The sequence below is a fragment of the Heterocephalus glaber genome, unplaced genomic scaffold, assembly GCF_053883595.1.
Source record: "Heterocephalus glaber isolate CG9 unplaced genomic scaffold, H.glaber_assembly_v1.0 deba00000809, whole genome shotgun sequence".
NCBI lineage: Eukaryota > Metazoa > Chordata > Mammalia > Rodentia > Bathyergidae > Heterocephalus > Heterocephalus glaber.
The window spans coordinates 4,432,741-4,459,902 of record NW_028258163.1 but is presented as its reverse complement, the minus strand read 5'-3'; the positions used below and the strand labels follow the sequence as shown (position 1 = coordinate 4,459,902).

The 27,162-nt window shown below is 53.6% G+C and overlaps 1 protein-coding gene across 6 annotated transcripts in view; it reads left to right on the top strand.

The window, feature by feature from the left end:
* Pak6 (p21 (RAC1) activated kinase 6) overlaps positions 1-27,162 on the top strand; it is a 33,462-nt gene that overhangs the window by 872 nt on the left and 5,428 nt on the right. The window contains exons 1-5 of one of the 6 annotated variants that reach the window (XM_004861544.3): positions 35-199; positions 599-682; positions 13,618-13,732; positions 22,047-22,255; positions 23,066-23,719. In XM_004861544.3, the coding sequence (XP_004861601.1) occupies positions 22,052-22,255; positions 23,066-23,719 (858 nt within the window). In that variant the 5' untranslated portion in view covers positions 35-199; positions 599-682; positions 13,618-13,732; positions 22,047-22,051. Of the gene's footprint in view, positions 1-34; positions 200-230; positions 472-598; positions 683-8,542; positions 8,664-8,761; positions 12,917-12,987; positions 13,256-13,617; positions 13,733-22,046; positions 22,256-23,065; positions 23,720-27,162 lie in introns of those variants that run through there. The other 5 variants (XM_004861543.4, XM_004861541.4, XM_004861546.3 and 2 more) reach the window with 5 other exon arrangements.

Below are 27,162 nucleotides of genomic sequence, written 5' to 3'. Positions count from 1 at the left end.
GCCCATGCAGAACTTGACAGCAGTTAGGGTGAACTGATACTGGGTTGGCCCGGGCCCTGCTGGGTGCGGGCAGAAGAGACACCGAGCACATGGCCTAAGCAGGTTGAGAGGCAGCTGCTGCCTGGGGGAGGCCCAGCCCCTCTCTGGGTCCACGGGACAGAGACACAGCAAGATGCCAAGATAGGAAGTGATCCCAAGGGTGAGAGCCAAAGCTACCAGGGGCTGGACACCCCTGGGCACCAAAGAAGCAGCTTCCCACCAAGAATCTTGTCACCTTCCAAGCAGGGCAGGTCAGCACCTATGTGCATTCCACGCTGAGCCCACCAGCACCTTTGGTGAGGAGGGAGCTGGCCAAGGCCAGGCTGGGGCACCCCCGAGCCCTTGGCCCCCACAGGGCATGCCTTCCGTGTGCCTAGCAGACAGGTGTGGGCCCTCGAGTCCCCCACACAGCTGGCAACTCTGGGCACACCGGTGAGTAAGCTGCCGGGGGGAGGGTGGCTGTGTGCCCACAAGGCAGGGCGACACCAACCAGGAACCTCTGGGAGAAGGGGTTGGCCGAGGAAAGTACTGAGGTTTTCTTTTTCTTTTTTGCCTAAAGGGAGCACCACTTCCTGGGCTGGAGACAAGCACCGACCTGCAGCTGGAGGACGTGAGGCCCAGCTGCCCAGAAGGAGTGGCCAAGGTAAGGTCCCCACCGCCACTACAGACTCTGGCTTCCCGGGGTGGGGACTGGGTGCCAAGGTGCCAAGGTTCCCCCCCCCCGCCCCCGGACAGAGAGCTAACTCCACGTTCCTGAAGAAGCTTGCATTCCCATGCGCGCCCAACCTACCCCGTCTCCCGGGGGATTTTGAAACAGCCCAATCCGGACCCGGGTCCTTGGCCAGGGAATGAGGCTTGTTTCTGCAGTTCCTGCATTCACTTCCTGCTGTTGCTGGGCCAAACCAGTGCCACCAGGATCCTCCACAGGAGGCTCCCCTCACCTACCCCTCATGTATTCATCCTACAAGTATTTATGGGGCGTCCTCTGGGTCCCAGGCCCAAGTGATGCCCTTTCACTGTGCTTGACTTGGCATAGACTCTGGCTCTAAAACTCAGTGTCAGACCCAGGTCAGGAGCCGCCTAGCTGAGCACGATCCTGTCTCACATACCTCAGGCTTCCCAGCAGGCTCTCCGACCTGGTGGGCCCAAGGGACAGCAGGCACAGTGAGGTCACGCGTCCACAATGCAAGGGCCCCACAGAGAGGGATCTCCCATTTGCTCTTTTCTGGGCATCGAACACCAAGGCCAGAGGTCTGTCTCTGCACTTCTGCTCAGGGTCTTTCCCTCAGCTGGTTCTGGAGTTGGGGGTGGGGAATCAGGCTCTAGCAGTAGAGGACAAGTGCAGGGCTGTGTGACCCCCAGGTCCGACAGGCCTGGTTCTCAGCCCCATGGGAACTGAGTAGTGGGGATGGCAGCCTTTAGGCTGATCAAGGGCCCCCTTTGCAGACAGGCTTCCCTGCAGCGGTCATGGTGATAGGGTTAGGCTCCGGGTGGCACGCCTGGGAACTCTAGTGACAAGAGAACCAGGAGGAGGTTGGCACCAGGAGCCAGCCCTTCTGGAAGCACTGATTTGGGCAGGAGTGCATGCCCGTAGAGTGTGGCAGCGTGGGAGTATGGGGCCCACATGGTCCTTCCAGTCCTCTGGGGACAGACGGATTCTCGTGAACTGTCTGCACTATCTGGGATGGGTCAGGCAAAAGGAAGGCAGAGGACAGGGGTTCTCCAGCCAAGGCAAAGCCCACTCTGCGTACCACCCCTAAGAATGGCAACAATGTCCCCTTCCCTGGCAGGGCACGTGGAACCATTATCACATATAGAGCCTATACGTGCCTCCCACACTGACTCCAGGCCGAGGAGGACTACTTCTTGCTTCCCTTCAGAGGTTGGCTGGAAGCTCGAGAGTCTCCAGGTATACAGAGTTGCCCAGCTAGGAGGGACAGTGGCAGGAGCTAGTGGGCACCAGCCAAGCAGCAGGGCAGCAGGGTGGAACTGGCGGGGCCAGGAGGGAGCAGGCAGCAGAGGCCTGGGCACAGGGACAGGAGAGGAAAAGGCTGCTGGGATGTAAGGAGGGCCCAGGAGGACTGGACGGCTGGCTTCTTGCACCTGCTCCCCTCTGTCAGAGTGTCCCTCTGTGCAGGCTCCTGGGCAGGGCCAGGCAGGGAAGAGCCCAAGGCTCTGAAAAACTGCATTTCTCATACACTCAGCCCACAGACACTGAATCCTGGTGCAGAAGGCAGCACGGACTGGTCTGAGGTGCTCTTCCCGGAGGATGCCCTCCAGACCATCAGTGGGAAGGCCCAGCACACACCAGTGGTTTGTCAGACTCGGGCCATGGGGAAGATGCCAGCAAACCTTATAAACAGGCACTTGGCAGCCTGCCCCCAGGGGCTTCAGAGAGAGCTGTTTTTGCGAATCTCCATGGTGGAAAGTGGGCCAGTCAGCAGGTTGGGGCAGACCACAGGGAATGGGAGCTTCCAAAGCCACAGCCAGCAGTTGTGTTCAGGGTGGGCTGTCTGCCCAGTCCTGGGAAGCTGCCCCTTCTGAAAGAGGAGACAGCTCTGTCCTCCTCGGAGCTCAGCCCAGCCCCAGGAGGGCTAAGGTGAGAAGTGGGAGGTACGGTTACAGGGAAGCTTGTGTTTCCTGGCGTCTTAGCCTGCTCTGTGTTACTATAACATAATACATGAGACTGGGCAATTTATGCACCATAGAACTTCATTTGGGCCACAGTTTTAGAGCCTGGGAAATCTGAGGTTGAAGGCTCACACCTGGCAAGGGTCTTCTTTCTTCATTAAACCATGGCGGAAGGCGGAAATCCAAGAGTGCTAGGGAACAAGAGCACAGTGAACTCACTTTCCCAATAAACTCTCGTGAGAAGGACATCAATTCATCTATGAGCGCAGAGCCCTCGTGGCCCAAACACTCTCAGCACTGTTGCCCCAGGGATTAAATATCCAGCACAGGGAACTTTGGGAGGGCCACATACAGACCACAGACGGGGACCTGGCTTCTAAGGACAAAGGCTGGGTGGCTGGAGGAGGGGCGGGAGAAAGCGCTCGTGGAGAAACGGGCGAGAAACAGGGCCGAGCACTTACCCTGGGAAAGAGCTGGGACTCTGCCACAGGAATGGAAAGCAACATGAGTGTGGGCCTGACCCTGCCAGAAACAAGCTCAGCCACCATCTGCTACCCAGCGGCTTTGTGCTTTTGCCCACTCTGGGCCCCAGACTCATCCCTGAGGCTGTCAGCCCTGACTGGTCCGGTCCAGGGAATTTCTACATTTAAACCAATTTGGGGGCCGGGGATTTAGCTCAGTGGTGCCACTGCCGGCCTCACAAGTGCAAGGTCCTGAGTTCAAGCCCCAATACCAAAAAAAAAAGAGAAGAAAAACCAATTCAGGAATATGGTTTCTAACAGAACTTTATAAAAATGGACAAAAAAACAGGCGTGGTACCACATGCCTATAATCCCAGAATTTGGGAGGCTGAGGCAGGAGGATTGCTGTGTGTTTGAGGCCAGCCTGGACTACATAGTGAGTTCAAGAGCAGCCTAAGCTACACAGCAAGACTCTGTCTCAAAAAAAAAAAAAAAAGAACAATAAAGACTAAGTCAAGCATGAGAAACAGGTGAATGTAGCTTCTATCTTCAGGTTCAGGCAGAAGAGAAGCAGTCAGGAAGCTTCATAAGCACAGCAGGAGACAGTGAGGGGTGGAGATTAACAAAGCAGAGTCAGCAGGGTCAGGCCTGCTGCCTCTTCCTGGTGACTCAAGTCAGTGACTTCATGTAATGTCTCTGGGTCTGTTTCCTGTCCTGTCCCACAAAGGTAGTTACAGTGCCCATGAGATAGGGCCCCCAAAGGGAATAAATAAGACAATATGGGACCTAGTAAGAGAAAGAAAGGGCGGGGAGGAAGAGCCCACACTGCTGAGGGAAAGGCTTCCAGAGGAGGCGACTCTGGAAGAGCCCTCCCAGAAGAGACCCTAAGGCTCTCAGAATGCCGGAGATCTGTGCTCAATAAGCCTAGGAGGACTCACAGTACCAGACCTATCCCAAATAGCAGATTGTTTGGCCTCTGTGGTTCTCTAAGGAATTGCTTGAAACTATTCATAGTTTCATCTCAGGTCTAGAATTCGGTACTTGGGGTGGGCTACACCTGGTGCAAGGGTACAGGGGTCAGGCATGGCTCTGATCACACCCCTCTCTGGGCACACGGTGCCCCAATTCCCTGGGAAACAGAGCTCTTATGAGCCCATCTAAGGTGCAAGGGGACGACTTGAGACCTCGGTGGGCTCCTTGACCACCTTGGCAAGTGACTTGGAAACGCCTGGTCGTCAGAGGGCTCTGTCTCAGACTTTTGCTTTTTCTACCAAAGGTATATCTGTCCTATGAACTTAGAAAAGATAATCCCAAATTCCATTTAAAAACAAAAACAAGGCAAACTCAGAATATGACAGGCTTTCCTACTCTGGGGGAAGTCACAAGCAAAAAAGCAAGTCTCCTCATAACAACATGAGAGGCCAAATGCCTCGCCTCCAGCGAGGGCACCCGGTGCTGGCCAACATCCTCTGTAAATCTCAGAAGGACACATGACGCACCACAGAGACTAAGTACTTACAGAGGGTCACTGATGGCCGTTTTGCCCACTCATGGCTTCCTGTGCAACCTAAGTGCCTCCTCGATTAGCAAATCTGGGCATGACAATCTGCGCGTGCTTGGGTGGCCCACAGCCTCTGTGGCTTCTGTCCCCACCCCCAGGCCTGCAGGGCTCTGTCCTTCATTCACACTCTGGCTCCCGAGGCCCAGGGAAGGCTCCTCTGGGTGCTTGGAGAGCTCAGGTCAGCTGCTACCCTGTTCTGGCCCCTGAGCCCAGAGCAGCAGGATCGAGCCTGCTCTCCCCAGGGCAAATAGCAGCAAACCAGTCACCTTGCTCATGGCCTCCTGCAGCTGCCTGCCTGGGGAAAGGGCTCCTGAAGCCTGCAGCAGCTGCAGAGTTAGAACCAGAAGGACTGGTTCTGCGGTTCAGAGTCCTGGCCTAGAGCACCTCCAGCTTCATTTTCTTTCTTTGAGCTTCAAATGAGGTTCCATGTGGAATTGGGCAAGAAGGCCCATGGTAGAGAGAGCTAGGGCACCAGTTATGCCGTAGCCTCCCTGAGAGGCCAGAGCACAGTCCCAGGTCAGCCGGGAAGATCAAGGGCTGCCCCAAAGGGAGTTGGCTATCTTAGATCACTGTAGCACATTCTCACCAAAGAGAGTCCTCTGAGTGGGTCCAGTCCACCACCCTCCCACCCCCGGCCCATCATCTTACAGCAGGAAACAGGCCCAGGGAAGGAAAGCAGGTCCTGAGACTGCCCAGCTGATGGGAACAAAGCCTCTTTCCTGGGCCCAGGGCCTGCCTCCCTGTCCAGCACTCTTGCTGTCCAGGCTGCCTGTCCATCCACGGCAGCATCAAAGGGGCCCCACATAGGAGCAGGTGAGAACCTCCAGGAGGCCATCCCTCCTCTCCACCTCCTGCTTTTGATATAGGAAAAATAGAATTCCCAACCTGTTTAGACGTTAGATGTGCCGAGTTTGTGTCCCCTGAAATTGAAGGATGAATTTTAAGGAACAATGGAGGAAAGAATAGGAAAGATTTGTTGACAGACTGCTCCTGAGAGACAGGCGGGATCCTGAGGGGTTGCCACCAAGGCCCTTTGTCAGGGGCTGAGGTGACAGCCAAGTCACAATGTGGGTACAGTGTAGGTCAAACTGTAATCAACCTATAGGATTACAAGTATAGCGGCTTAGCTAATATTGGTCCAATAGGGAAGCAGGTCACGTGGCAAGGGTACATGGAAAGAATAAAGGCATTTTGGGGAAGGGATGGGTCCAGATGCTCTGGTCACCTACTTGGGCCACTGATGCCTCTCTGGACTTCCTGGACCAGATGGTGCTAATTATAGTATAATGCCAAGTTACTACCTGTCCCTTAGGGAGGCATGCAGCCCTGGGCATTGCCTCTGTATCTTGAGGCCTGGTCTTTACATGCACCTCTAGCCATAAGTCTGATGTCTTTATATTTATTTTGTTGTTTTTGTTGACTTTCTTGAGAGCGCCATCCCTCTCTGACTGTATATTAATTTCTGTCTAACTTAGTTGCCTATAATACTCTTACAAGGGCCTGGGTCCTGCTGCCCCACCCTGCATCCTACTCCACATGGAGCTCCAGTTTGGCCTGTGCTTGTTAATGAAATGCTCCCCAGGGTAGATATGCCTTGTGCTACCCCTGGGCACCACACCTCTCTGATAAACAGACCTAATTAATTTGTGAATGGATTAGTCTATGTCTTAGTTACTTTTCTCATTGCTAAGACAAAATACCCAACACCCAAAGTTAAAGGGGGAAATATTTATGTAGCCTACAGTTCGTAGAGGTTTCAGTCCATAATCCACTGGCTCCAAGGCAGGATGGCAGAGGGGCAACAGTTCATGGCAGACAGACAGTAGCAAAGCAACAAAAGACCTTAACCATGTCTTTATGCCGCTTTTATCTTGTTCAGACTACCGGGGATTAGGGCAGTACCAAACCAGTGTACTGGATTGGTAATCACATGCCTTAATCCCAGCATCACACACTCTAGATTCAGCCACCTCTGAAAAAGCCACCTATGATGGCATGAGGCTTTGGGGGGACATCTAGACCCAAACCATAATAATCTAGTTCCACGTGTCCTAGGTAGCATCTTACTTTTTTTTTCCCCCCTTTTTTTTGGTACTAGGGATCAAACTCAGGACCTTGCGCTTGCCAGGCAGGCGCAGCGCCACTGAGCTACATGTCCCGGCATCTCCAGCCCTTTACATTTTAAACATAGGCTGGTAATGCCTTAAGCCAAAGAAGGAGGTGATGACAAAAGTGCCCGGAATTGGGAGAACAGGGTCAGAGGGTGGGGTGGGGTTCTGGGGCACCCTCTACTTCAGGTGGTCTTTTCTGTATTGCAGCCACCGATATATACTTCTGACTCTAGGAAGGAATTTAACTGTGTAATAGCCATCATCAGAGGTCACACCCAAATGGAGGGCAGTCACCAGGCCCAAAACAGACGTTTATATTCCACTAGAGTAGATCTTGCTAGAAGTTATATAAGTACTGCCTGCTAAGTGATTGTGCCACTGGAGCTCCTCTTGCTGGAAGTTTAATCTGGGATCCAGAAAAGGCGAGGTCTCAGCCCTGAGGAGCGATGGAGTGATGGAGCCAGGCCCAGGATAAGGAGGAATGTGCAGAGGAGCAAAGGGCAGGGTGGGGGAGGACTGCCTCCAGGCTGGCCACCAGCCCCCAGGGCCTGTTGTACTGGCCACTGATGAGGCTGTGGCAATGGTGTGACAAGACCTATCAGGTCATTTCACAGGAATGTCCCCAAAGGCAGCCAGCTCTGCAGCAGTAGGGAGCTGTTAGGTGTGTGCCACAGGGCTAGGAAAGGAAAGACCCAGAGAGGGGGTGGCAGTCTTGCCCAGACCAGGAGCCTAGAAGCAGGACTTGCCTTCTGACACTGACTCAGTGGTTGGTGCTCCCAGGAGGCCACAGAGCCCAGAGCCTGTGTGCATTTAAAGCTAAGGTGTTCCTTGCACAGAAAAAAAAAAAAAAAAAGACCTAATACCTTACTCATTGGGCCAGGGAATTTAGCTCAGTGGTTCTGCCACCTGCCTCAAAAGCACAAGGACCCAAGTTCCAACCTCAGTACCAAAAAAAAAAAAAGAGCTAATACCTCACACAGGGCAGGGGCAACCAACATCACATGCACTCAGACTCTCCTGCCCTGGAGCGTGGACCTTGGGCCTCACCTAGTCAGGCACAGGCCTGGCTGATCCCCCCAAGCTCACCTGTCCTCTGTTGGGCTCTGTGCCCCAGGCCTGCCCCAGCTTTAGACCCAGGGAGGCCACTGAAGAAAGGACATGGAAAGGTTTCCACTGAAGGAGGTTTCCGGCTGTCAGTTCTGCCTGCAAAAATGCCAGTCAAAGAGCTAAAGTGCCAGCAAAAGACATTTGGCTGGAACTTTGGGGACCATTAAGAACAGGGGCTGCAGAGCAATTGCAGCGCAAAGATATTAAATGAATTCATCATGTCTCCAAAATGAGTGTCCTCAGTGCAGAGGTGGCACTTTCTGTTCTCAGCCCTTCCCAGGGTAGCTCAGTGCCTGCCTCCAAAGACCTGGGAAGGGTGCCACAGCCTGCGGTGGTCTCTGTGCCTGAGCAGCTTATCTCAAGTTGCCAGGCCCCTTTGAGACATCAGACAGGGTCAGCCCCCATGCCAGTCTGTGCTGGAGGGACCGTCCCATACAGTCCCATTGGCATAGGCCAGCCAGCACAGACTGGAACTCAAGAAGAGGGAGCAGAGAAAGGCTGGAGGCTCTGGATGGGGCATCTTCCCTCTGCAGAGGCCCAGGGCATCAGCAGGACAGAGCCATTCAGCAGCATTGGGGGCCCTCTGGACTTTTCCCAAATTTGGAAGTGGTCCCTAGACAGGGCTGGGGTCACTTTCTGGGATCTGAAGTAGATAAACCTTTTGGGTTGGTTTAACAGTGGTAGCCTTCTGGAAGAATCCTGGGATTCTGCTTTGTACCACACCAAACTGGGCTCCATTGCTCCCCATGACAGGTGAGTGTGTGCGACTGTGTGTGTGTGTGTGTGTGTGTGTGTGTGTGCGCGCGCATGCGCGCAACCATCCAAGTCCACTCATGCACACCGTGTAAGGGAGGCGAGTTTTCTCCTTGTTCCTTCAACATTTGTGCTCATGCTATTTAGAGCTACTGGTCCTCAGGACCCCTGGATCCTAATGCTCTAGACCTCATCATCCACCACCATCCTGAGGGAGGTGAGCAACCATTTCCCCCATGATCTACATCAAGAAACTGAGGCCAAGAAAACACATAAGGCTAGAGAGGCAAAAGGGCTCTAATCCCACAGGAATCGGTGACCTCACAGCAGGGCTCCATCTGCCTCCTATCTGAGGCCCCATGGGCTTGCCAGAATCAGCTCTCTGTTCATGCTGCCAGGTCCTCAGAGGTTTGTACCTCTCAGTGCACCACAAAAGAGAGATGGGGTGGGGGGCCCTGACCCAGGTCAACCCCAGAGCAGGAAGGATGAGGGTTGGGGCCTTCTGGAAGCGAGGAGGGGAAAGGGTCTTCTCAGGCTAGGGTCCCCAGGGTGAATGAGCAGTCACCCTCCCAGAGCCAGGCTCCATAGGGCTCCTCCTGCCACAGAGCGAGCAGATGTGTCATCCCCTCCTCCCCATCAGTGTTTCTGAATGTGGGCCCGACGTTGTAGAGCTCATTTTGGATCTGTGCAGGACAGAAGGCTTGGGAGAGGCAGACTGGGGACTTCAGGCAGGGTTCTGGCTCATGACTAGGGGAATCCGGCACCTGGGGGACTCAGTGACCTTTGTGCCCTTCCTATTTGGTGCCATATTATGGGACCCTCTGCATGTCCCTCCATCGTTCTGGAGCTCACATGTCTCAGGCTGCCAGGCAATGGTCTGCATTGGCCTCTCCCCAGCTATTCACAGTCCTTGGCACCAGGACCTTCAGAGCGGCAGGAGTTAGGAGGGCAGGCTTTGGGGTCAGACTCAAGTACACTTACAGTCAGATTCTGGTTCTCTGCTCAGTAACTGGTTTACTCCATGCAGGCTGCAGTAACAGAATGCCATTGACTGGGTACATCGTAAACAATAGAAATTTGCTTCTCATAGTTCTGGGAGCTGAGAAATCCACGATGAGCAGCAGGTTCTGTCTTTTCACTAGAACCTCATATGGCTCATTTATAAAAGCACTTATCCTATTCACGAGGGCTCTGCTTTCATGAGCTAATCACCCTCAAAGGCCTCACCTCTTAATACCCTCACACTGGTGATTAGATTTCAACATATGAATTTGGAGAGAGGCACAACATTCAGCACGTAGAAGTAATTATAAGACCTTAAGCTAGTTCCTTAACCAATCCTCACCTCAGCGTCCCCATCTGTGCAATGAGAATGGTAATAGCACTGTGCTTACATTCCAGGACGGTGAGGGATTAGGGAGGTAATACACGCAGCTTAGTGTGGGACCTGGCCCACCGGAAGCATCCAGTAATTGGCAGGCATTACTGTTACGATTATCAGAGGAGGGCAGAGCCATCCCAAGTGAGGAGCTGAACAAGGAGTAAGAGAGCTTGTTAATAGGTTCCTGATCCTCAGGAAGCTTTTCAAGTCACCAATATAAAGGTGCAGGGAAAGGATAATGTGTTTGTATTTCTAAACCACAAGCCGATCCGTATCTTCCCTCTTTGGCCCTAACCTGGAATCTCTGCCCTGGCTGCTGGTGCTCAATGTTACAACAGGCCTGACAGACACAGGCTGAAAGATTGGAAAGTGCTGCCTCGAGGCCCTGGCAGCCCAAACCTTTCCCAGAGCAGGCAGGGCTGCTCCAGGAAATGTCTGTTCTTGGTGTCTTTCTCCAGGGCTCCTACCCAATTGTAGAAGGGCGGTGCCCAGACAGCTCCTTCGGCCAGAGACCTATGCCGGCAGCCAAGGCTCTTCAGGAGAGGGTGTCAGTCCTCCACTCCCCTGCTTGGTAAAGCGACCTGAGAAGGGAAGGCGGCCAGAGGGAGACTCGAGCTGTCTCCCAGACTGGTCCTGACATTTCCCACACTGCCATTCTGCCCTCTCCTGGGCAGTGCTTGGTTGGGCAGGGGTCAGAGAACAGAGACAGAGACGGGAGGTGACACACAGGAAGTAATTACTCAGGACCCTGGCTGTGAATCCTGTGGATCCCAGACATCCCAGCGTGCAGGGCTCATTCACCCTAGGCAGCAAACCACGTGTAGAGAAGCCTGGAGACACAGAGGGTGGTGCTGGGGTGGTCCCAAAAGGTCACCTAATCTTTTATTCAGCATGGGAACTTTTTCTCTGGCATACTTAAATGTTAGCTAGTCTTAATCACCTCCAGTGATGGGGCTCACATGGTCTCCTTGGTCAGTCTTATTTGGAAGCCTCTGCCTCTCTTGAGTCTCCCAGGCCCTTGAAGCTCCCAAGAGTGGAAGGAATCCAGGGTTTCCTAGACTTACTCCCTAAGAGTGAAGATGGGATTTAGCTAGTAGACATTCTGGGATACCCAAACCTGGATTCAAACCAAGTTAAATACCAGCTTATTTCTGATAATATTCTAATATCACATTTTTTTATAGTTCAATAGTACAAAAGTACTGCTTGGAGAGCCAGGCTTTAGCTCAGTGGTGCGGCCGCCTGCCCCACAAGAGCAACGACCTGAGTTCCATCCCCAGTACCAAAAAAAGAAAAGCCACAAAAGTACTGCTTGGAGCTGTGGTTTTGGCATGTAAGGCATTTATATTAGAAAAAAAAAAATTCACACATGCAATTTTGAGCCAGCAAAAAGTAATTTAGGGTGTTGATTCTAGGTTCAACCACATGATGCATTTCATTTTAACTTTGGTTCATTTCAAATCCTCAGCAGCCACTCTCCCTCTCCGGCTTCTGTACAGCACAACCTTCTTCCTGTAGCCAGCATCAGGCCAGTGCACCTACGCCCCTGGTTAACTAGCCTGTGAGCAAAGCCTCGCTTGGCCCCCTCAAGGAACTCAGCAGTCAGCTTTCTGGGTGGCCACAAAGGTCGGGGTTTGGCCCACAGAGTCAGCCTACAGTGTCCAGTCAGAGGAAAGAGAAAGAATCGACTCAGGAAAGACACAGAGGGGAGTAAGGAGAAGAGAACGGAGGCTATGGACAGACACACGTGTACTGGGGAGATGGCAGAGGGCTGGTGGTCAGCTGCCCTGGCTTCTATGTCACCCTCCCAAAGTAAACAGGGCCAACGACTCTGCCTAGCACATCCATGCCTTCCCTGGGGCAGCCAGGGGATCAGGGCTTGTGGCGCAGCCAGACACAGGGTGCAGGCCGGTATGGGGCCAGCAAGTCCCCATGGGTCACCTTAGCTCTCTGTGGCGAAAGACTTACAGTAAAACTGCATACAATAGAACTCAGAATGAAAATGGTTTATCCATAAACAGCATTGACACAGCTAAAGAATCAGTGAACAAAAATGAGTGGCAACAGTGACCTCAATTGCTAACTGAAATTTTAGGTACTCAACAAGGGTAAAAAAAAAAAAAATCAGTCTCTGCTCCGAGACATGGCAATCGGCCAGCCACTACTTAAAGGCACCCATTTGGGGTCCAGATGTACCGAGTTTCCAAGCCAGAATCACCTCGGCCCTCAGCCAGCACACAGCCTCATCTAGAGGTGCAGTCCAGGACAGCAAGGGTCTTCTCGATCCCTTCTTAGGGGAAGGTGGCCCCTTCTGCCCCCAACACAGGAACTGCACTGTCTCCCATAGAAGCAAGGCAGCCTGTCCCAACCTGCGCCCAAGGGGAAGCTCCAGTGAGACGCTGGGACCGGTCATCCTCGCCTTTGGCTAGGGCAGTGACGGGGACAGATGGGACAATTCCAGGGGGTGCTGACTCTGGATCAGAGACTTAAGTAGAAGGCTCCTGTGTGGGCCCCACCCTCTCTGTTTCGGGGTGTGGTGCTCTTGGAAGCGTTCTCTCTCCCAAGGGCCCCTACCCTGGAATCCTGAGGTCAGTGTTCTCAGGAGTAAGCAAGGCGTGACCCAGGAATTGGGGTCCCTTAAACCCTGCTCTCCAGTCTGCACAAGAAAGCTACCCCGAGCCAGTCCTTGTCTGGATGGGACAAGCAGGCTCAGGTGCCAGGTTTAGGACTGCAGCTTAGGCTGTACGGTATGCGTGGGTGGACGCCCTCGACACTTCTCAGGTGCTGGAGAGTGGGCCGGCCTCAGCGCGCGCATCTGCAAGGCAAAAGACAGAATTAATTGAGCAGAGCCAGCGCGCAGCGCATAATCCAGGTCGGGTCTTTGCGCCGCAGGCTGGCGGATCGCGGCAGGCGCGGCCGTGGGATCTGGGCTGGAGGTGGAGGGGCTGGAGCCCGGCAGTCAGGCGACGCGCTGGCCAGGCCGGCCCGCAGCAGAGGCCCCTCCCCGAGGCCCCTCCCCGCGCCCCCTTTCCCCGGCCGGCGCTCTCCGCGTCCCACCTGAGGCCACACCCTGAAATCAAACTCGCGGCCAGGTGCAGCGGCGCTGCGCAAACATGCAGCGCAGCCCCTCCCGCGCTCCCCGGCGAGGTCCTTCCCGCGGAGGGCGGGCCGGGACGGCCTCGCGAGCGCTCCCGGGCTTCCCGCGCCGCAGGTGGGTGCCGATGGCCGGGCCGCTCTCCCCCCGCGCCCCCTTCTCGGGGCTCTGCGTCCCCGAAGTTCGGCCGTGGGCATGGCTGGATTGGGGCCCTAGGAGCGCGACCGACCTCGGCGTGGCGCCGCCGGCAGCAGGGGCGCGGGGGCCGTGGCGGACTGCGGAGGCTTCGACCCAAGCGCTCTGCGCCCACCGCCCCCTTCTGTGCGCCCCGGGGCAGCCGCCCGGCCTCAGCCCCGGGGTCGCTCAATCGGAGGCGGGTGCGGGGCGGCTCCCAACGCCCTGGACTCCAGCCAGTCGCAGAATCCATGAGGGCACTTACTACATCTGTAGCAATGTATTTGTGGTGTGTTTCTGCCTAGGCCTGCGAAGGACTGGCCCTGGAGACTCCTTGCCTCCTGCTCCTCTGCGCCTAAGATACCTGACCGCTGAAGGGAGGAGACTCGAGGAAGAGGAGGCAAAGAAAGCGGCCCAGAGGTGAGTGAGGGGCCTCCAGAGCTTGCCGAGGGACAGTAGGCAGGCAGGTGGCCCTCCTGAGTTGGCTTCCTCCTGGGATTGTGAGGCAGCCGCATGCCCTCTCGCGGTGGTGTTTCTCAATCCTTCGTGGGTGCTCTCGAAGTCACTTGGACGCCTCAGCCCCAAGGTAGGTTAGTAGAGCTTCAGACAGCTTGACCCGTGCTGCGCCCAGCCTCTGACTGTCATCCGGTTTGATGCCTGTGTGTGGCAAGGCAGTATCACCCAAGCCTGTACCATTGCCCCAGACCTTCATACGCCCAGGGAGTGGCATTCCACGCGTGGTGTAGGTGCAAGGAGCAGCAAGGGCTGAGACACAGAGGGGTCCCAGGTGTGTGCTGCGTTCTCCATAACCTGCCTTATTCTAGGCTCCTCTGGCTTGTTTTTCTAGGTGGAGGTTGCGGGGGGAGGGCTCCCTTCTATGTCTGTGCTCATTTTTGTAGTTGATGCAGCATATACTGCAAGCTGTGAGTTCTCCTCGGGCCGTGTATAGGACAGTTGGCGAAGGACACATTTGCAACCAGGAAGAGCTAGGTTTGAATCCTGACTTTGCTTTTGACTCCTTAAGCAAGTTGCTTTACTTCTCTGCAAACTTTTTAATGTTGTTTGTAACCAGGGATAGTGAGGCTGTCCCCACAGCGTAGATGTGAGGAATTACTGTATACTGAGTGTCCAGCAGCCCCAGGGGCAGCCTCACCAGCCTCTGGTTAGAAGAGGTTAAGCTACCCTGAGCCCTCCTCCCTTAGAGGACTTTGAGAATGGTCTAGCCGTTTGGTAAGATGCTGTTGGAGGGTGTTAGAGCAAAACAATAGAAATAAAGTAAAAGGCAGAGGGTCCAAGGAGGCCCTGTGGTAAGAGACTCTAATTTGGGGGTCTGAGGACTAGGGAAGGGGCCATTTCTAAAATGGATCCAGATTTAGTGGCAGAAACAGCAGCATCCTGTGTACCTGTTACATGTGGACACATGTCCCTGGAGAGCCTGAGCTCACTGCTGCCTGGGGCAGAGGAGGTCTTTGGATAGAGGCTCTCAGTTTCGTTTCTGCTCCAAGTAGCTGTGTGATCTAGGGCTCTTCATTTGACTTCTCTGGACATTGGCCATGGTGGTGGATGACCTTGGAGCTAGGAGTTGGGGACTTTGCATCCCAGCTCCACACTTACCATCTTGGATGGTTGCTTCATCTGTAAAACTTTGGTTTCTTTGTCTGTAAAACAAAGCTTGTAATATCTACTATTAACCATTAGATGCACTAACAAAAAGCACCCAGTATCTAGCATGTATGCGGTAAGCTTTTTATATTCGTATCTTCCCTTTCTCTCCGTCTCCTGCCTGCCACCTTTTAAATAGAGCCAGTAGGCTTAGCTTATCTCGTGCTGGTTTTTTGAGCCTAAAGCAAGGAGGTAAACAAAATAGAGATATGAGGAGTTAAGCACTATAAAAGCACAGGGCCCTCTTTTTTTTTTTTGGTACCAGAGATCGAACTCGGGTCCTTACACTTAGGCAGCAGGTGGCAAAACCACTGAGCTAAATCCCTGGCCCCAGGGCCCTCTTGTGATTAGAGACTGTAGAGATTCTTTCTGGCTTGGCATTCAGGACTCTGTGCAAACGTCTCAGGCTTCTGTGTGTGGAGGCTGTTGGAATCTGAGTTAGGGAGAGGGTCCCTGGCCTGCAGCCCAGGGAATGTCGTGCTTCAGGTCTTCCCATGGCTGGCAAAGTCCTGTACCATGCACCGGGAGAGGAAGGGGATATAGTAAGGGAGGTCAGAGGGCTGGTCTGACTCAGATACAGCATTGTCCGAGCTGGTTGGAACGGGCCGATAGGTGGCCTGAGTCAATATTGACCTACTCGTCTGGCCACCCGGGCTCTCCAGCTTCTCATCTTCTCATCGGCTGGAGTGTTGACACAGCCACTGAATGAGATTAGATTCTTTTAAATAACAGCCCATTATCTCTCCCGTGGGGATGCACTGGGGCTCGTGGTGTAGAGATGGTGACAAGGAGCCGGGGGACCAGATATGTGGCTTGTTACCTGCACAGTACTGTCTGCCCTGGCATATGCCACATCTCCCTGGGTCGCTGAAATCAGACAGCAGAGCCTGTGGGTAAACTCTGCCTCTGAGGACTTACCACACTTGGCGCCAGGTTCCTGACCTGGTGTACACACCTGTGGGCACGGGGCAGAGGGACCAGCCTGGGGCCAAGATCTCCTGCTCTGCGGGTGGTAACTGGACAGAAAAGCAGGTGAAATTTCATTAACCCTGATGTATTTTAGGGGGCCATAATAGAGTTCTGGGGTGCTGCCTCTCTTGCCCCTTGTATCAGATGCAGAGGAGCAGAGAGCAGACCTGGACCCTGGTTAGGGCTGAGGGGAAGCAGAATTCAGTTCCACACAAAGATCGGCAGCAAGAGGACCAAGGGACAGAAGGCAGGGCCCTGGGAAAGGGGCAGGAGCTCCCTGTTGCTGAGCACACTAGAGCGCCGCTGGCCATGTGAAGGCTCTTCTCAGAAGTGCAGCAGAGGGACAGAAATTGGGGTGGGAAGAGGGCAGGGCTTGTGTGGAGTGCACCTCACCATCTCCGTGGATGGTGCAGGCCGCCATAACTCCTGCTTGGAAGAAACAAACTGACCTGAGTGAGGGAGAGGATCTCATCTTGTATACCATGGTCCCTAGAGCCCCGAGTACAATAGGTATATAATAAATATTTTTGAGTAAAGGAATCAATAATGTAATTTTTATATTCAAACAAACTCCAGGAAGTAAAGGTTGAGAAAAATCTTTCCAGCCAGACTATTCCAATGAAATTTAGCCTTCTGTTCACAGAAATTCTTACAGGGGGCCGAGGGACCCAGCCCTCCTTACAGAAGTGTATGTGTAACAGAGCCTAAGGAGGGCTACAGAGAGGCCAGGCAACCCTGATGCAGATCTTGGGGTGTCAGGCCCCCCTGTAGAGGGGACCAAGTCCCCTGCAGCCCACTCTGGAGCCAGATGGTGGCAGTAACCAGTGTCCTTGTCTAAGTTTTGTAGCTTCCCTCTTTCCAGGCTGTGATTCTAGGATAAGCCCTTCCCAGGGTGTCTTGGGTGGGCCTGAGAATGACACACAATGAGGTGGTGTGTGCTCATGGCTGACTGCAGCCGAGTTCACCCTCGAGTCTTGGGCAAGTCACTTAATCTCTGTGGCCTCTAGGTTCCTTGCCTGTGTGATGGCGACAGTAATTGTGCTCGGCTCTAGACTTGTGGGCAGGAGATCACGTATGTGACATGCTCAGTCCAGAGCCTGGTACTGATATTAGGTGCTCCCCAGGGGATGATTATTAAAAATACCTAGAACTGCTCCCTGAGCAAGAACATGCTGTAGAGCATGCTGTCACCCCCCTTGCCGTGCCTGCCAAGGCTGGCAGACATGAATGCGGCCAGCCCCTTGTCACCAGCAGAAATGCTAAGGCCTAGAGAAGGAGAGTAGGCCAAGGTCACAAGCCCTGAGGTCTTGCTGAGCCTCACGGCTGTGGATAAACAAGCCCGGAGCCTCCCTTGAAGGAAGCCAGGCTGTGCCTCCCCTACTCTGGCTCACTGACACCTTGAGCTGCCTGGGAACCGGGAGCTGGCCCAGGATAGAGCTGCCTCCTCACTTCCCAGTTGCCTGGAAATGGCGGGGAATCCCACAAGCCTCATTCCTAACAAACACTTTACCAACACCTCAGAACTTATGAAGCTGGCCAGATCCTGCCCCTTTGAGAGAAGCTGCAGACGCCCCAGGTTCACTTTCTGGTAGCCACATTTCCACCTTGGGGTGTACCCTTGAAAGAGATTCAATGTTTGAAAACAACCCAGACTCACTCAAAGCTGGGCCTGGAAGGTGAAGGGGACAACCACGTTGAACACTGTCACTCCTGGGACCAAGCAGAGGGGCTGGGGTGCCAGTGTTCAAGGCAGTTTCCAGAGGTGATTCCCAAAGAGGAATTCTGCAAACCCAGAGCATGTTTGGGGCAGATGCATTCCCAGAGGGTTGCCCAGAATGGCAAGGCTTATTTGAATGTCCAAGCTGCTCTGAGGTATAAATGCAGACTTCAGTGTATACAGCTCTGCCCTGGCTCTGTGATGCCCCATATCTAGCGGTGGCATCCCAGGCCCTAGCACATAAACATCTTCTCCCTCCAGAGGAGAAACAGTTGAAGAGGGTGACCCACCCACACTTCAGGCTTCCTCATCCCTGACGTGGGCACCAGAGGAGCCAAGCCAGGCTCCTCCTTGTCACAGGGGAGCAGTAGCATCAGCCACTGACCCTGCCCACCACTCCTGGGGCCAAGTCTCTGGGTTGCCTGGTTCCCTTCAGAGGGGCTCTGCTTTGCATATATGCCAGGCCTTGACCACCAAAGCCCCCCACCCGCACCCTGCACCATGACTTCTTTGCAATATTTTACCCACCCTTTGCAGGGCAAACAACCCCTGGTTCCATACCAGGGTAAGGGCCAACCTACAAATCAGAGCAGCTGGGTCCTCCGGGGTTTCACCTCACTGATGAGTCCAGGGAAGGACTTGCCAAGTGGGGTGGCGGGAGCTGCCCTGTCTCCCCACTGCTCCTAGCTCCTATGGTCAGGTAGGCAGAAGGATGGATTGGGGGTATTGGGATCAGATCTGGGTTCAAGCTCCAACTTCGTCATTCCTGGTTCTGTGTTCCAGAGCAAGTTATTTAGCCTCTTTGGACCTTGTCCAGATATGTGGATAATACTAACTCCTGCTTCTCAGGACTGCCTGTCCTTAGAGATGGCCTAGCCCATTAGCAGGTGTTCAAGAAAAGCTCCTGCCCTTCCTGTCTCTGAGTCTCCTCACACTTCAGTGACCCCAGGCCTGTGGCTCCCTGAACTCTCCCACCAGCTTGGCCTTGGCAGGTGTGGCAGCATTTCCTCCAGAAAGCCTCTGCCAGGAACTGCCCAGCTCCCCTCTGCCAGGCTCCAGGAAGCAGCCACAGGATCTGTGCCAAACTGGTTGGGGTGGACTCTTCCCTCCCAGAACTAAGTGCCCCCTTGGCCCCAGTCCTGCACCCACCCACCAAGAGGTCAAGTCTGCCATCACACAGAAAAGCAAAGTTCACAGCACTTCTCAGACACAACAGTGTGCTTTTACCCCAAGGCCCAACCTCAGCCTCCCTCCTCAGGTGAAGGCTAAGTGTCAGACAGGAGCTGGGGCCGCTGGAGCCTGCCCTTTGTCTGGCTCTGCCTCACTCCTTTAGGTCTGAGGCCCTCATTTTTCCGGGCAGGAAATGCAGGCACTCCCTACTCCCCCCTCACTCCTCTCTGTGTCTTTGCGGACAGCTCCTTGGCTCTGTGAATGGGGTGTGGATGCAGAGGTGGAGATCTTGGGCTTGACAGCTTGGAGGCTGGCATGGGCTGATTTGATGGAATGAAACAGCCTCAGAGCAAATGAAGTAACCGTGGGCCTTGGAAACTAGGGAGCCTTGGAAATGGCAAGTTGAGGGCTTCCGAGTGAGCAGCTGAGTGTGCCCGAACAGGGGACATCTGTGACAAAGTCTTACATTGACAGTGGCTGGGCACCTCTGGATACTAGGGTGGGTGAGTGTCTCTTAGACTCAGTCTTCAGGAATCACTGCTCTCTTGATTTAAAAGTATCTTATTATCTTCAGAAAAGCAATCCATCATCTTTAAGGAAACTCTAAAAGAGTAGAGAATGAGGTAGCAGAAAGTCAGTCACCTGCAGCCCTACTGGCTGAACATGTAGCAATTATTTTGATGTATTTCCTCCAAATATTTATTGTATTCCTACTGCACTGACACATTCGTATAGGTAATATCTTCGGTAATATTTTCCTACCCCTACATTGTACCATCGAGAATTCTGCTTTAGGCAAAGAGAACCTGGATATTTAATTTGTTTCTGGGACACATGGATGTGGACAGGTTTGGATCCAGCCGCTCAGGGCCACCAGAAGGACCCAGCACACTTGGACCATGGTGGTCAGCGGCACCAGACACGGGGAGAGAAACAGCCAAACAGCACCTCCCCTCCCGCCACCAGCAGCATTTCACCTGTTAATTTGGGAGCATGATCTGAACTCATTTTTCCGGGTTCATCTTTGGCCACATGGACAGGTAATCACTTCAGCGACATTTGTTGAAAAGATCATCCATTCTCCATCACAGTGCAGTGTCACCTTTGTCATAAATCAAGTGACCTCGGATGAGTGGTTCTATTTCTAGATTCTCTCTTCTGTTCCATTGGTCTGTTTGGCAGCCCTTGTGCCAGTTCTATACTGTATTAATTAGGGTAGCTTTATAATACATCTTGATATATATTTAGTATAATCCTCCAGATTCGTTCTGTAAGATTGCCTGGGCTATTCCTGGATCTCTGTTTTCGCTGTACATTTTAGAATCAGTGTGTCAATTTCTGCCAGAAGAAATATGCTGAGACTGAAATAAATCCATAGGTTAATTTGAGAGTAATTGACATCTTCACAGTATTAAATCTTCCAATCTGTGAACATTCTTTCGTATCTTTAGTAATGTTTAATATTTTTCTATGTGAAGACCCTGCTCAGGTTTCCTTAGATTTATTCCTATGTATTTGATATTTTAATGCAAATTGGTAAATGATATCTTTTCATTTTGGATTTGTTACAGGTACATAAAATTCAATTGTCTTTTTTTTTGAAACTTCAGCATTTTTTTTTTTGAGACAAGAGTCTTGCTATGTAACCCAGGCTGGCCTCAAACTTGCAGCAGTCCTCCTGCCTCAGGCTCCCAAGTGCTGGGATTACACATGTGCACCACCACACTCAGCTCAACTTTTTAAAATGTTGACCTTGAATTGAGGACCTTCTAAATTCACTGACTTAATCCCCATAACATTGTGTATGAAGCATCTTCTGGATTTTTTGTTTACATAGCCGTGCCATCCCAGACAGTGCTGGCCTTGCCATGTGTCAGATGCTCCCAGCAGTCCTCCCTTTTAAATTGGGCTCACTTGATGGATTCTGCCAGCTCCTCGCCCTCACCACTGGAAGCTTGGACCCTGGACTCTGGGCTGTTCTTTCTGCTAGCCCTTTCCTGCTGGCTCTGGGAAGATCGTGTTCTGAAATCACCATTAGGATGGGCTCAGGAGGGAGATCCCAAGTCACTTAGACCATTTGCTAAAGATGGCTCTCCGTGCCTTCCTACAAGAGCCAAGGGCTCAGCTCAGAGGGGGTAGCTGGGGAGAGGGTTGTGTTGGGAGAGAACAGAGCTCTAGTCTTTTGTCCTTTGCAAGTCCACATCACTCCTAACTGTTCCTGGAGGTCAGGAGGACCTAAAAAGCAAACCTTGGGCCGGGATTTAGCTCAGTGGTTCCACGACCTGCCTCACAAGCAAAAGGTCCCAAGTTCGGTCCCTGGTCCAAAAAAAAAAAAACTCCCGTCAATGAGACAAGCAGGCATGGCCACCAGTGATGTTTTGTGCAGAGTTCTAACACCAGAGAGGAATCCCAAAAGGAGTGGGGTTCTCTGCCTTCTCTGGAGAGCTGTGCCCTTAAGATGGCCACTGCAGGTCCACCCCAGGCTGTCCCTTGGCCTGGACCCTTTCTGGAATTGAGTCCAAGTACTGCTGGCCATGAGGGCCCTTTTGGGGCTCCCTGGTCCTAGGATACTCAGCCCCAGCCTGAGCAACATGACTGAATCAGCTGGTTGGCTTTTTATTGATGTCATATCATATTAACAGGTTTTCTCTTGTATTATCCTGGGACAAACCCAAGCTGATAGTGATAAACAAAGAAAACCCTTTTAATACACCACTGGAGCCAATTTGCTAGTTTTGTTAAGATTTGCATGTTTGTAGTCATAAGCGAAATTGGTTCAAATTTTCCTCTCCTTGTACTCTTATCAGGTTGGAGAATCAAGGTCATACTTGCTGTATAAAATAAGCCTGCTAGCTCTCCTCCCTCCTTTCCCTTTTAAAAATTTCTTTGACAGTGAATGATATTTGTAATGGGCTTTAGGTTTTATAAAAACACACCCCCAGAGTCTGCCTCCTTGGCAGATGTGGCACAGACAGAAGAGAGACACCTTTTCCCTTTTCCTTGTTTACAGTCTGTATCAGCTTGTTGTCTCTGAGACGCTTCTGCTGGGAGTTGGCCCCTTCCCTAAGGAAGTGGGGGTGAGCAGGAAGCCCAAGGCCAGGGACAGAGGGGTTGTGCTGCAGCGGGGAGGAAGAGAGCCCCAAGCCAGTTCCCAGCATCTACTGCAGCCACCCCACGGTCCCCGTGCTACAGCTCAGCTTGACTCTCCCCTTGCAGGCACCATGTTCCGCAAGAAAAAGAAGAAACGTCCTGAGATCTCAGCCCCACAGAACTTCCAACACCGAGTCCACACTTCCTTTGACCCCAAAGAGGGCAAGTTCGTGGGCCTCCCACCACAATGGCAGAACATCCTGGACACACTGCGGCGACCCAAGCCCGTGGTGGACCCTTCTCACATCACCCGGGTACAGCTCCAGCCCATGAAGGTAAGGGGTTCGTCCTCTGCCTCGCCACAGGAAACTACTGGCAGAGCCCCTGGGCACTCGGGGGCACTAGCAGTATAGAGGCAGCACAGCTCACAGTGTAGAGGAGCCAGTTGTTCCCATTCCCTGCTCATCAGTCTCTCCCCGGGGAGCCAGGAAGAGGAGCCTGGAGTATCTTTGGGCACTGAAAGGGATGCCAGATTTAGCAAATAATAATCCATGATGCCTGATTAAACTCGAACTTCAGATAACACAAATACTCTTTAGTATAAGTGTCTCCTATGCAGTATTTAGACCCATGGCCCCAAAAGAGCCAGGGCTCTTCCAGACCAGGGGAGTTTAGCTGTGGGGGTCCAGATGGGAGTTGGAAGAGCCTGGTGGAAGTTAGGGTCAGGGGCCCTGTCGAGGTGTGTGGACCACAAAGCCAGTGTGTGTTGGGGCTGCCCCTGGACTTCTCAGATGGTTCTGCAAGTCTCTAAAGGCCACTGGAAGGGCTGGAGAATGCAGCCCTCTCTCCCTGTTCTCCCCAGCTCCCGAGACTCAGCTGGCTACACCACTTGGCATGCTTGAGTGTAACCCCTGCTGCCCTGCTAATAAGGGGGCTCCTCCCTGTATCCCTGAGGGCTGCACCAGCTTAGGCCTGACCCACTGTGGGCCCTGGGAGTGACTGAAAATCAAAAAGTGCTTGGTAACGCAGAGTGGGTCGACAGGTGTTCCTCTCAGGGTCCCTAGGAGGCTCCCCTCCGGACCCTAACCCTAACCATCCCCACCTCAAAGGGCTGCTTACCTGTGCCTCTTCTCTTTCCCCTGCAGACAGTGGTGCGGGGCAGCTCCGTGCCCATGGATGGCTATATCTCAGGGCTGCTCAATGACATCCAGAAGTTGTCGGTCATCAGTTCCAACACCCTGCGTGGCCGCAGCCCCACCAGCCGACGCCGGGCACAGTCCCTGGGGCTGCTAGGGGATGAGCTCTGGGCCGCTGACCCAGACATGTACCTCCAGAGCCCCCAGTCTGAGCACACTGACCCCCACGGTCTCTACCTCAGCTGCAATGGGGCCACACCAGCAGGTCACAGGCAGACGCCATGGCCCGAGCCACAGAGCCCACAGGTCCTGCCCAATGGGTTGGCCACCAAGGCACACTCCCTGGGCCCTGTTGAGTTCCAGGGTGCCTCACAGCGCTGCCTGCAGCTGGGTGCCTGCCTGCAGAGTTCCCCTCCTGGTTCCTCGCCCCCCATGGGCCCAGGGAGGCGTGGAGTGAAGGCTGCCAAGCACAGCTCCGAGGAGGCCCGGCCACAGTCCTGCCTGGTGGGCTCAGCCTTGGGCAGGCCAGGTGGGGAAGGGAGCCCAAGCCCCAAGACCCAGGAGAACAGCCTCAAGCGCAGGCTCTTCCGAAGCATGTTCCTGTCCACTCCTGCCACGGCCCCCCTGAGCAGCAGCAAGCCAAGCCCTGTGCCACAGAGCAAGGTAGGTCACACTGGGGCCACTCAGGGACGTCGGGCATGACTGGGCAAGCGTCTAAAGGGCATGGGTCTCAAGGGTGTGAGTCTGCTGGGTCAGGGCCAGGTAGAAGGTGTGGGACCAGAATGCTCACTGAGCTAGCTTAGCCTCAGCTGAGCTTGGATCCTGGGCCAACTGAATCCATGTCCTCCAAAGGCTTAGCATGTGTGAGTCGGAGACTGTAAGCCAGATCATTTAGTGGGGGCACCCTGCTGACACACCTGTGCTCCAAGGACTAGGTGGACCACACTGGGGGCAGCCACCCCAGCGGAGGTGTGTGCTCCAGCCTGGGAAAGCAGATACTCCGCTTCCCCTCTCCTGACCCAGGACTAGAGAGGGGCTCCCTGGATGCCGCTGGGTGACAATCCTGCCTCTGTCCTGGCTCCCTCCTTTCCGTGTTTTCCCACTTGTGTTATTGTTTTGTTTCACATTTCCATAGTTGTGTCTTCTCCAGTGAGTGTGCTACATGAGGAGCCAGAGGACTGAATTTGCCCAGGTCAGGAACCACAACAGAGCAGCCTTCCGGCCCATGTGACGGCCTCCACGCATCTCTTTCTTGCGAGAGAGGAAAGTGTGAAGTGACATTTCTTGGCAGGCAGACTAGAGCATCTTTTGCCTCTTACCTGTCCTGCAGCATGCTACCTGCAGTGACAGTTACACCCTTTCCTGTTTGGCACACCAGAGGACCGACTCAGGGAGGCAGTGCCCAGGTTTTTAGAGTGAATCAGAAAAGGCATCAGGGAGAAGGTACTTGCTCAGGGATACCCAGCCTGTTCTGGAACCTCCTCGGGGCTCCTGGTTTTTGCTTAAAAGGCTTTACAGCTGTGGTAGCGAGCTGTCCTCTAGCTTCTGAGAGACCGGCACCAGTGAACCTGAGCCACGGTACGAGGGTTCTAAGTCAGGCCTGAGAGACAGCTGCCAGCAGTGCCATGAGTGATGGAGCCTCCCCTCCCACTCAGGAGGGCTTTGGGGGCCTCTCCTGTTGGCGATAGTGTGAGGCCCCGCCTGGATGGAAGTGGGGACATCCTGGCCCTGTAAGCTTTCTAGGTTCCAGCCAGCTGAGGGCCCCAGGGAAGGTTTGGGTTTTGTGCACTCCAGCCCCTCACTGGGGCAAAAGACTGGGCTTCCCCTAGTGCTATGATGGTGAACCTGTGAATGCCACAGTGGGCATGCAGAGTTCTCTTTGTCGGCGCATGAGCCAAGTCACCATGTTATTTTTTCTAAACTCAAGGTGTTGGCACTTTGCAATAAATAAGTGGGTTTTGGGTTGCAGTTTGGGCACTTGGTCTCTAAAAGGTTCACCGTCACTACTCTAGGGCATGGCCTGATGTATCCATGCAAGGAACATGAGCTCAGGGGTCTCTGGAAGGCTGTGTCACTGGGGAGACATCCCCCAGAAGACTAAGGTGATAGCGCGACAGTGCACACCATTCTGGAGGTGAGAATCCGAGCTTGGTCTCTGGCCCCTTAGCAGTTCTGTAGATTGGCTTCAGGGATTTGGGAAAGGGTTGGCCCTGGGCTGGGCACTGGCACACGTCTGTCTGGGCTGCTCCCAGCGCCTTACAGTGGAGACACAGACCTGTCCATATCTCCCACTTCCTGAGAACCACCAAGGCCCCTGCTGCTGGGTGTGCCGGGGTATCCCCACCATGGAAGCGGGTGGGGTCACCTTGGGTGTGGAGACCACAGTCCCAGATCCAGGAAGTGGTCTTTTCTAGGCCCCACAGGCCCCACAGGCTCACCTTTCTAGATAAGTGTTCTTTAGCCAGGCCTTTGAAAGGCAGGGTAGAGGCTTCAGTGCCACTGTGTTGGTGATATGTAGGTCCGTTAATCTTTTGTTGTGGAGCCTGTCCTGTGCTTTTTAGCAGCACCTTGGAACCCACTAGATGCTAGAGGCATTCCCAGTAGGGACAACCAAATATACCTTCAGATACTGCCAAGTATCTCTTCATCCCTGGAGGGGAAAAATCTACACACACGCACACACACACACACACACCCTGGTTGACAATGACAACCACTGCTTTAAGCAAATTCCAACACGGATGGGAAGCCTCAGGCTCTACCACCCCGGGACCCCAGACCAGGCCAGCCCTCCTTGCTAGACACAAGCCAGGAGCTAACTCTGGACACTTGGGGCAGCTGCCACCCGGCAGCCATGCTCTACCAGACCTTCAGGCCATCAAGGTCTGTGTGTCAGGTATGGCTCAGGCAAGTCTGAGTACAGGCCTCAGGTGTTCTGTGCTCCGGCAGCACAGCTGAAGAACTAAAAGGGCAGGTAGACCCAAGATGGTTAGAGCTGGGGATGGAGGTAGAAGTGGTTCCACTTAGAGTGGGAAGGCAAACATTGGTTGAGCACTTACTGTGTACCATTGTATTCTATTATATGCCAGAGACACATAGCACCAACAGGACCACAGCATAGTGGTCATAGAGGTCATGTGGTCCTCATACCTAAGGGATAACGAAACAACCCTCAAATCATGCAAATTAAATGAGATCATGCATTTAAGGCAGTCAAGGTGGTAAGCCCTCAATGAATGGCTTTATTATTTTTTAAAAACTGTTACAACCTAGCCTCTGCCTTCAGGGCCCTTAGGGTGCAGCCCCCTCAGCCCACAGCTAGACAGGCACAGATCCAACAGGGAAAACAAGGCATCACAGTAACTCAATGTGCGGCTCCTCTCATGGCCTCCTTTCCTTTTTTTTTTTTTTCTTTTTGGTGGTACTGGGGATCGAACTCAGGACCTTGTGCTTGTGAGGCAGGCGACGGCACCACTGAGCTAAATCCCCGGCCCTAACGGGCTCCTTTCCGCAAGGTCTCCACCATACGAGTAACCAGACTCAGTTCATGGCCTGTGACAGTTAATTCCTTCCATCACGGCAGGCCCCTTTTCCTTTCCTGCTGTGGTTTAATGAGTTTCATTGGGTCTTTGCCTTTGGTTACACTAAGTGAAACCTCCCTCCTTTTGGAAATAGGAGCAATGCCAACCAGGGGATGCTTGGGACCAGAGCCAGTCCCTCCCCTTTATGTCCCAAAGCACACTGGTGCTGAGCTCCTGTCCAAGGCCCCAGCACACAGGCTCTGTCTCTATCTGCAGCAGCATCACCAAAGGGGCCTTGACCAAGGGACAAGGAAGGGAACCCCCAGCCCAGCCCCTCCCCATGGCTCATCCCCTTCTCCACCCAAGCCCACACATCCACAGAGCAGGGAGGATCTGTATAGAAGTCCTGGAGACCAGAGGTGAAGGAAGGAAGTCCCCCCGCCCCAAGTCTGCATTAGGGGCTTCCAGGTGAAGAGAAGGGACCATTAAAATGACCTTCAGGGGGCCGGGGATTTAGCTCAGTGGTTTCGCCGCCTGCTGCACAAGCGCAAGGACCCGAGTTCAGTCCCCGGTACTAAAAAAAAA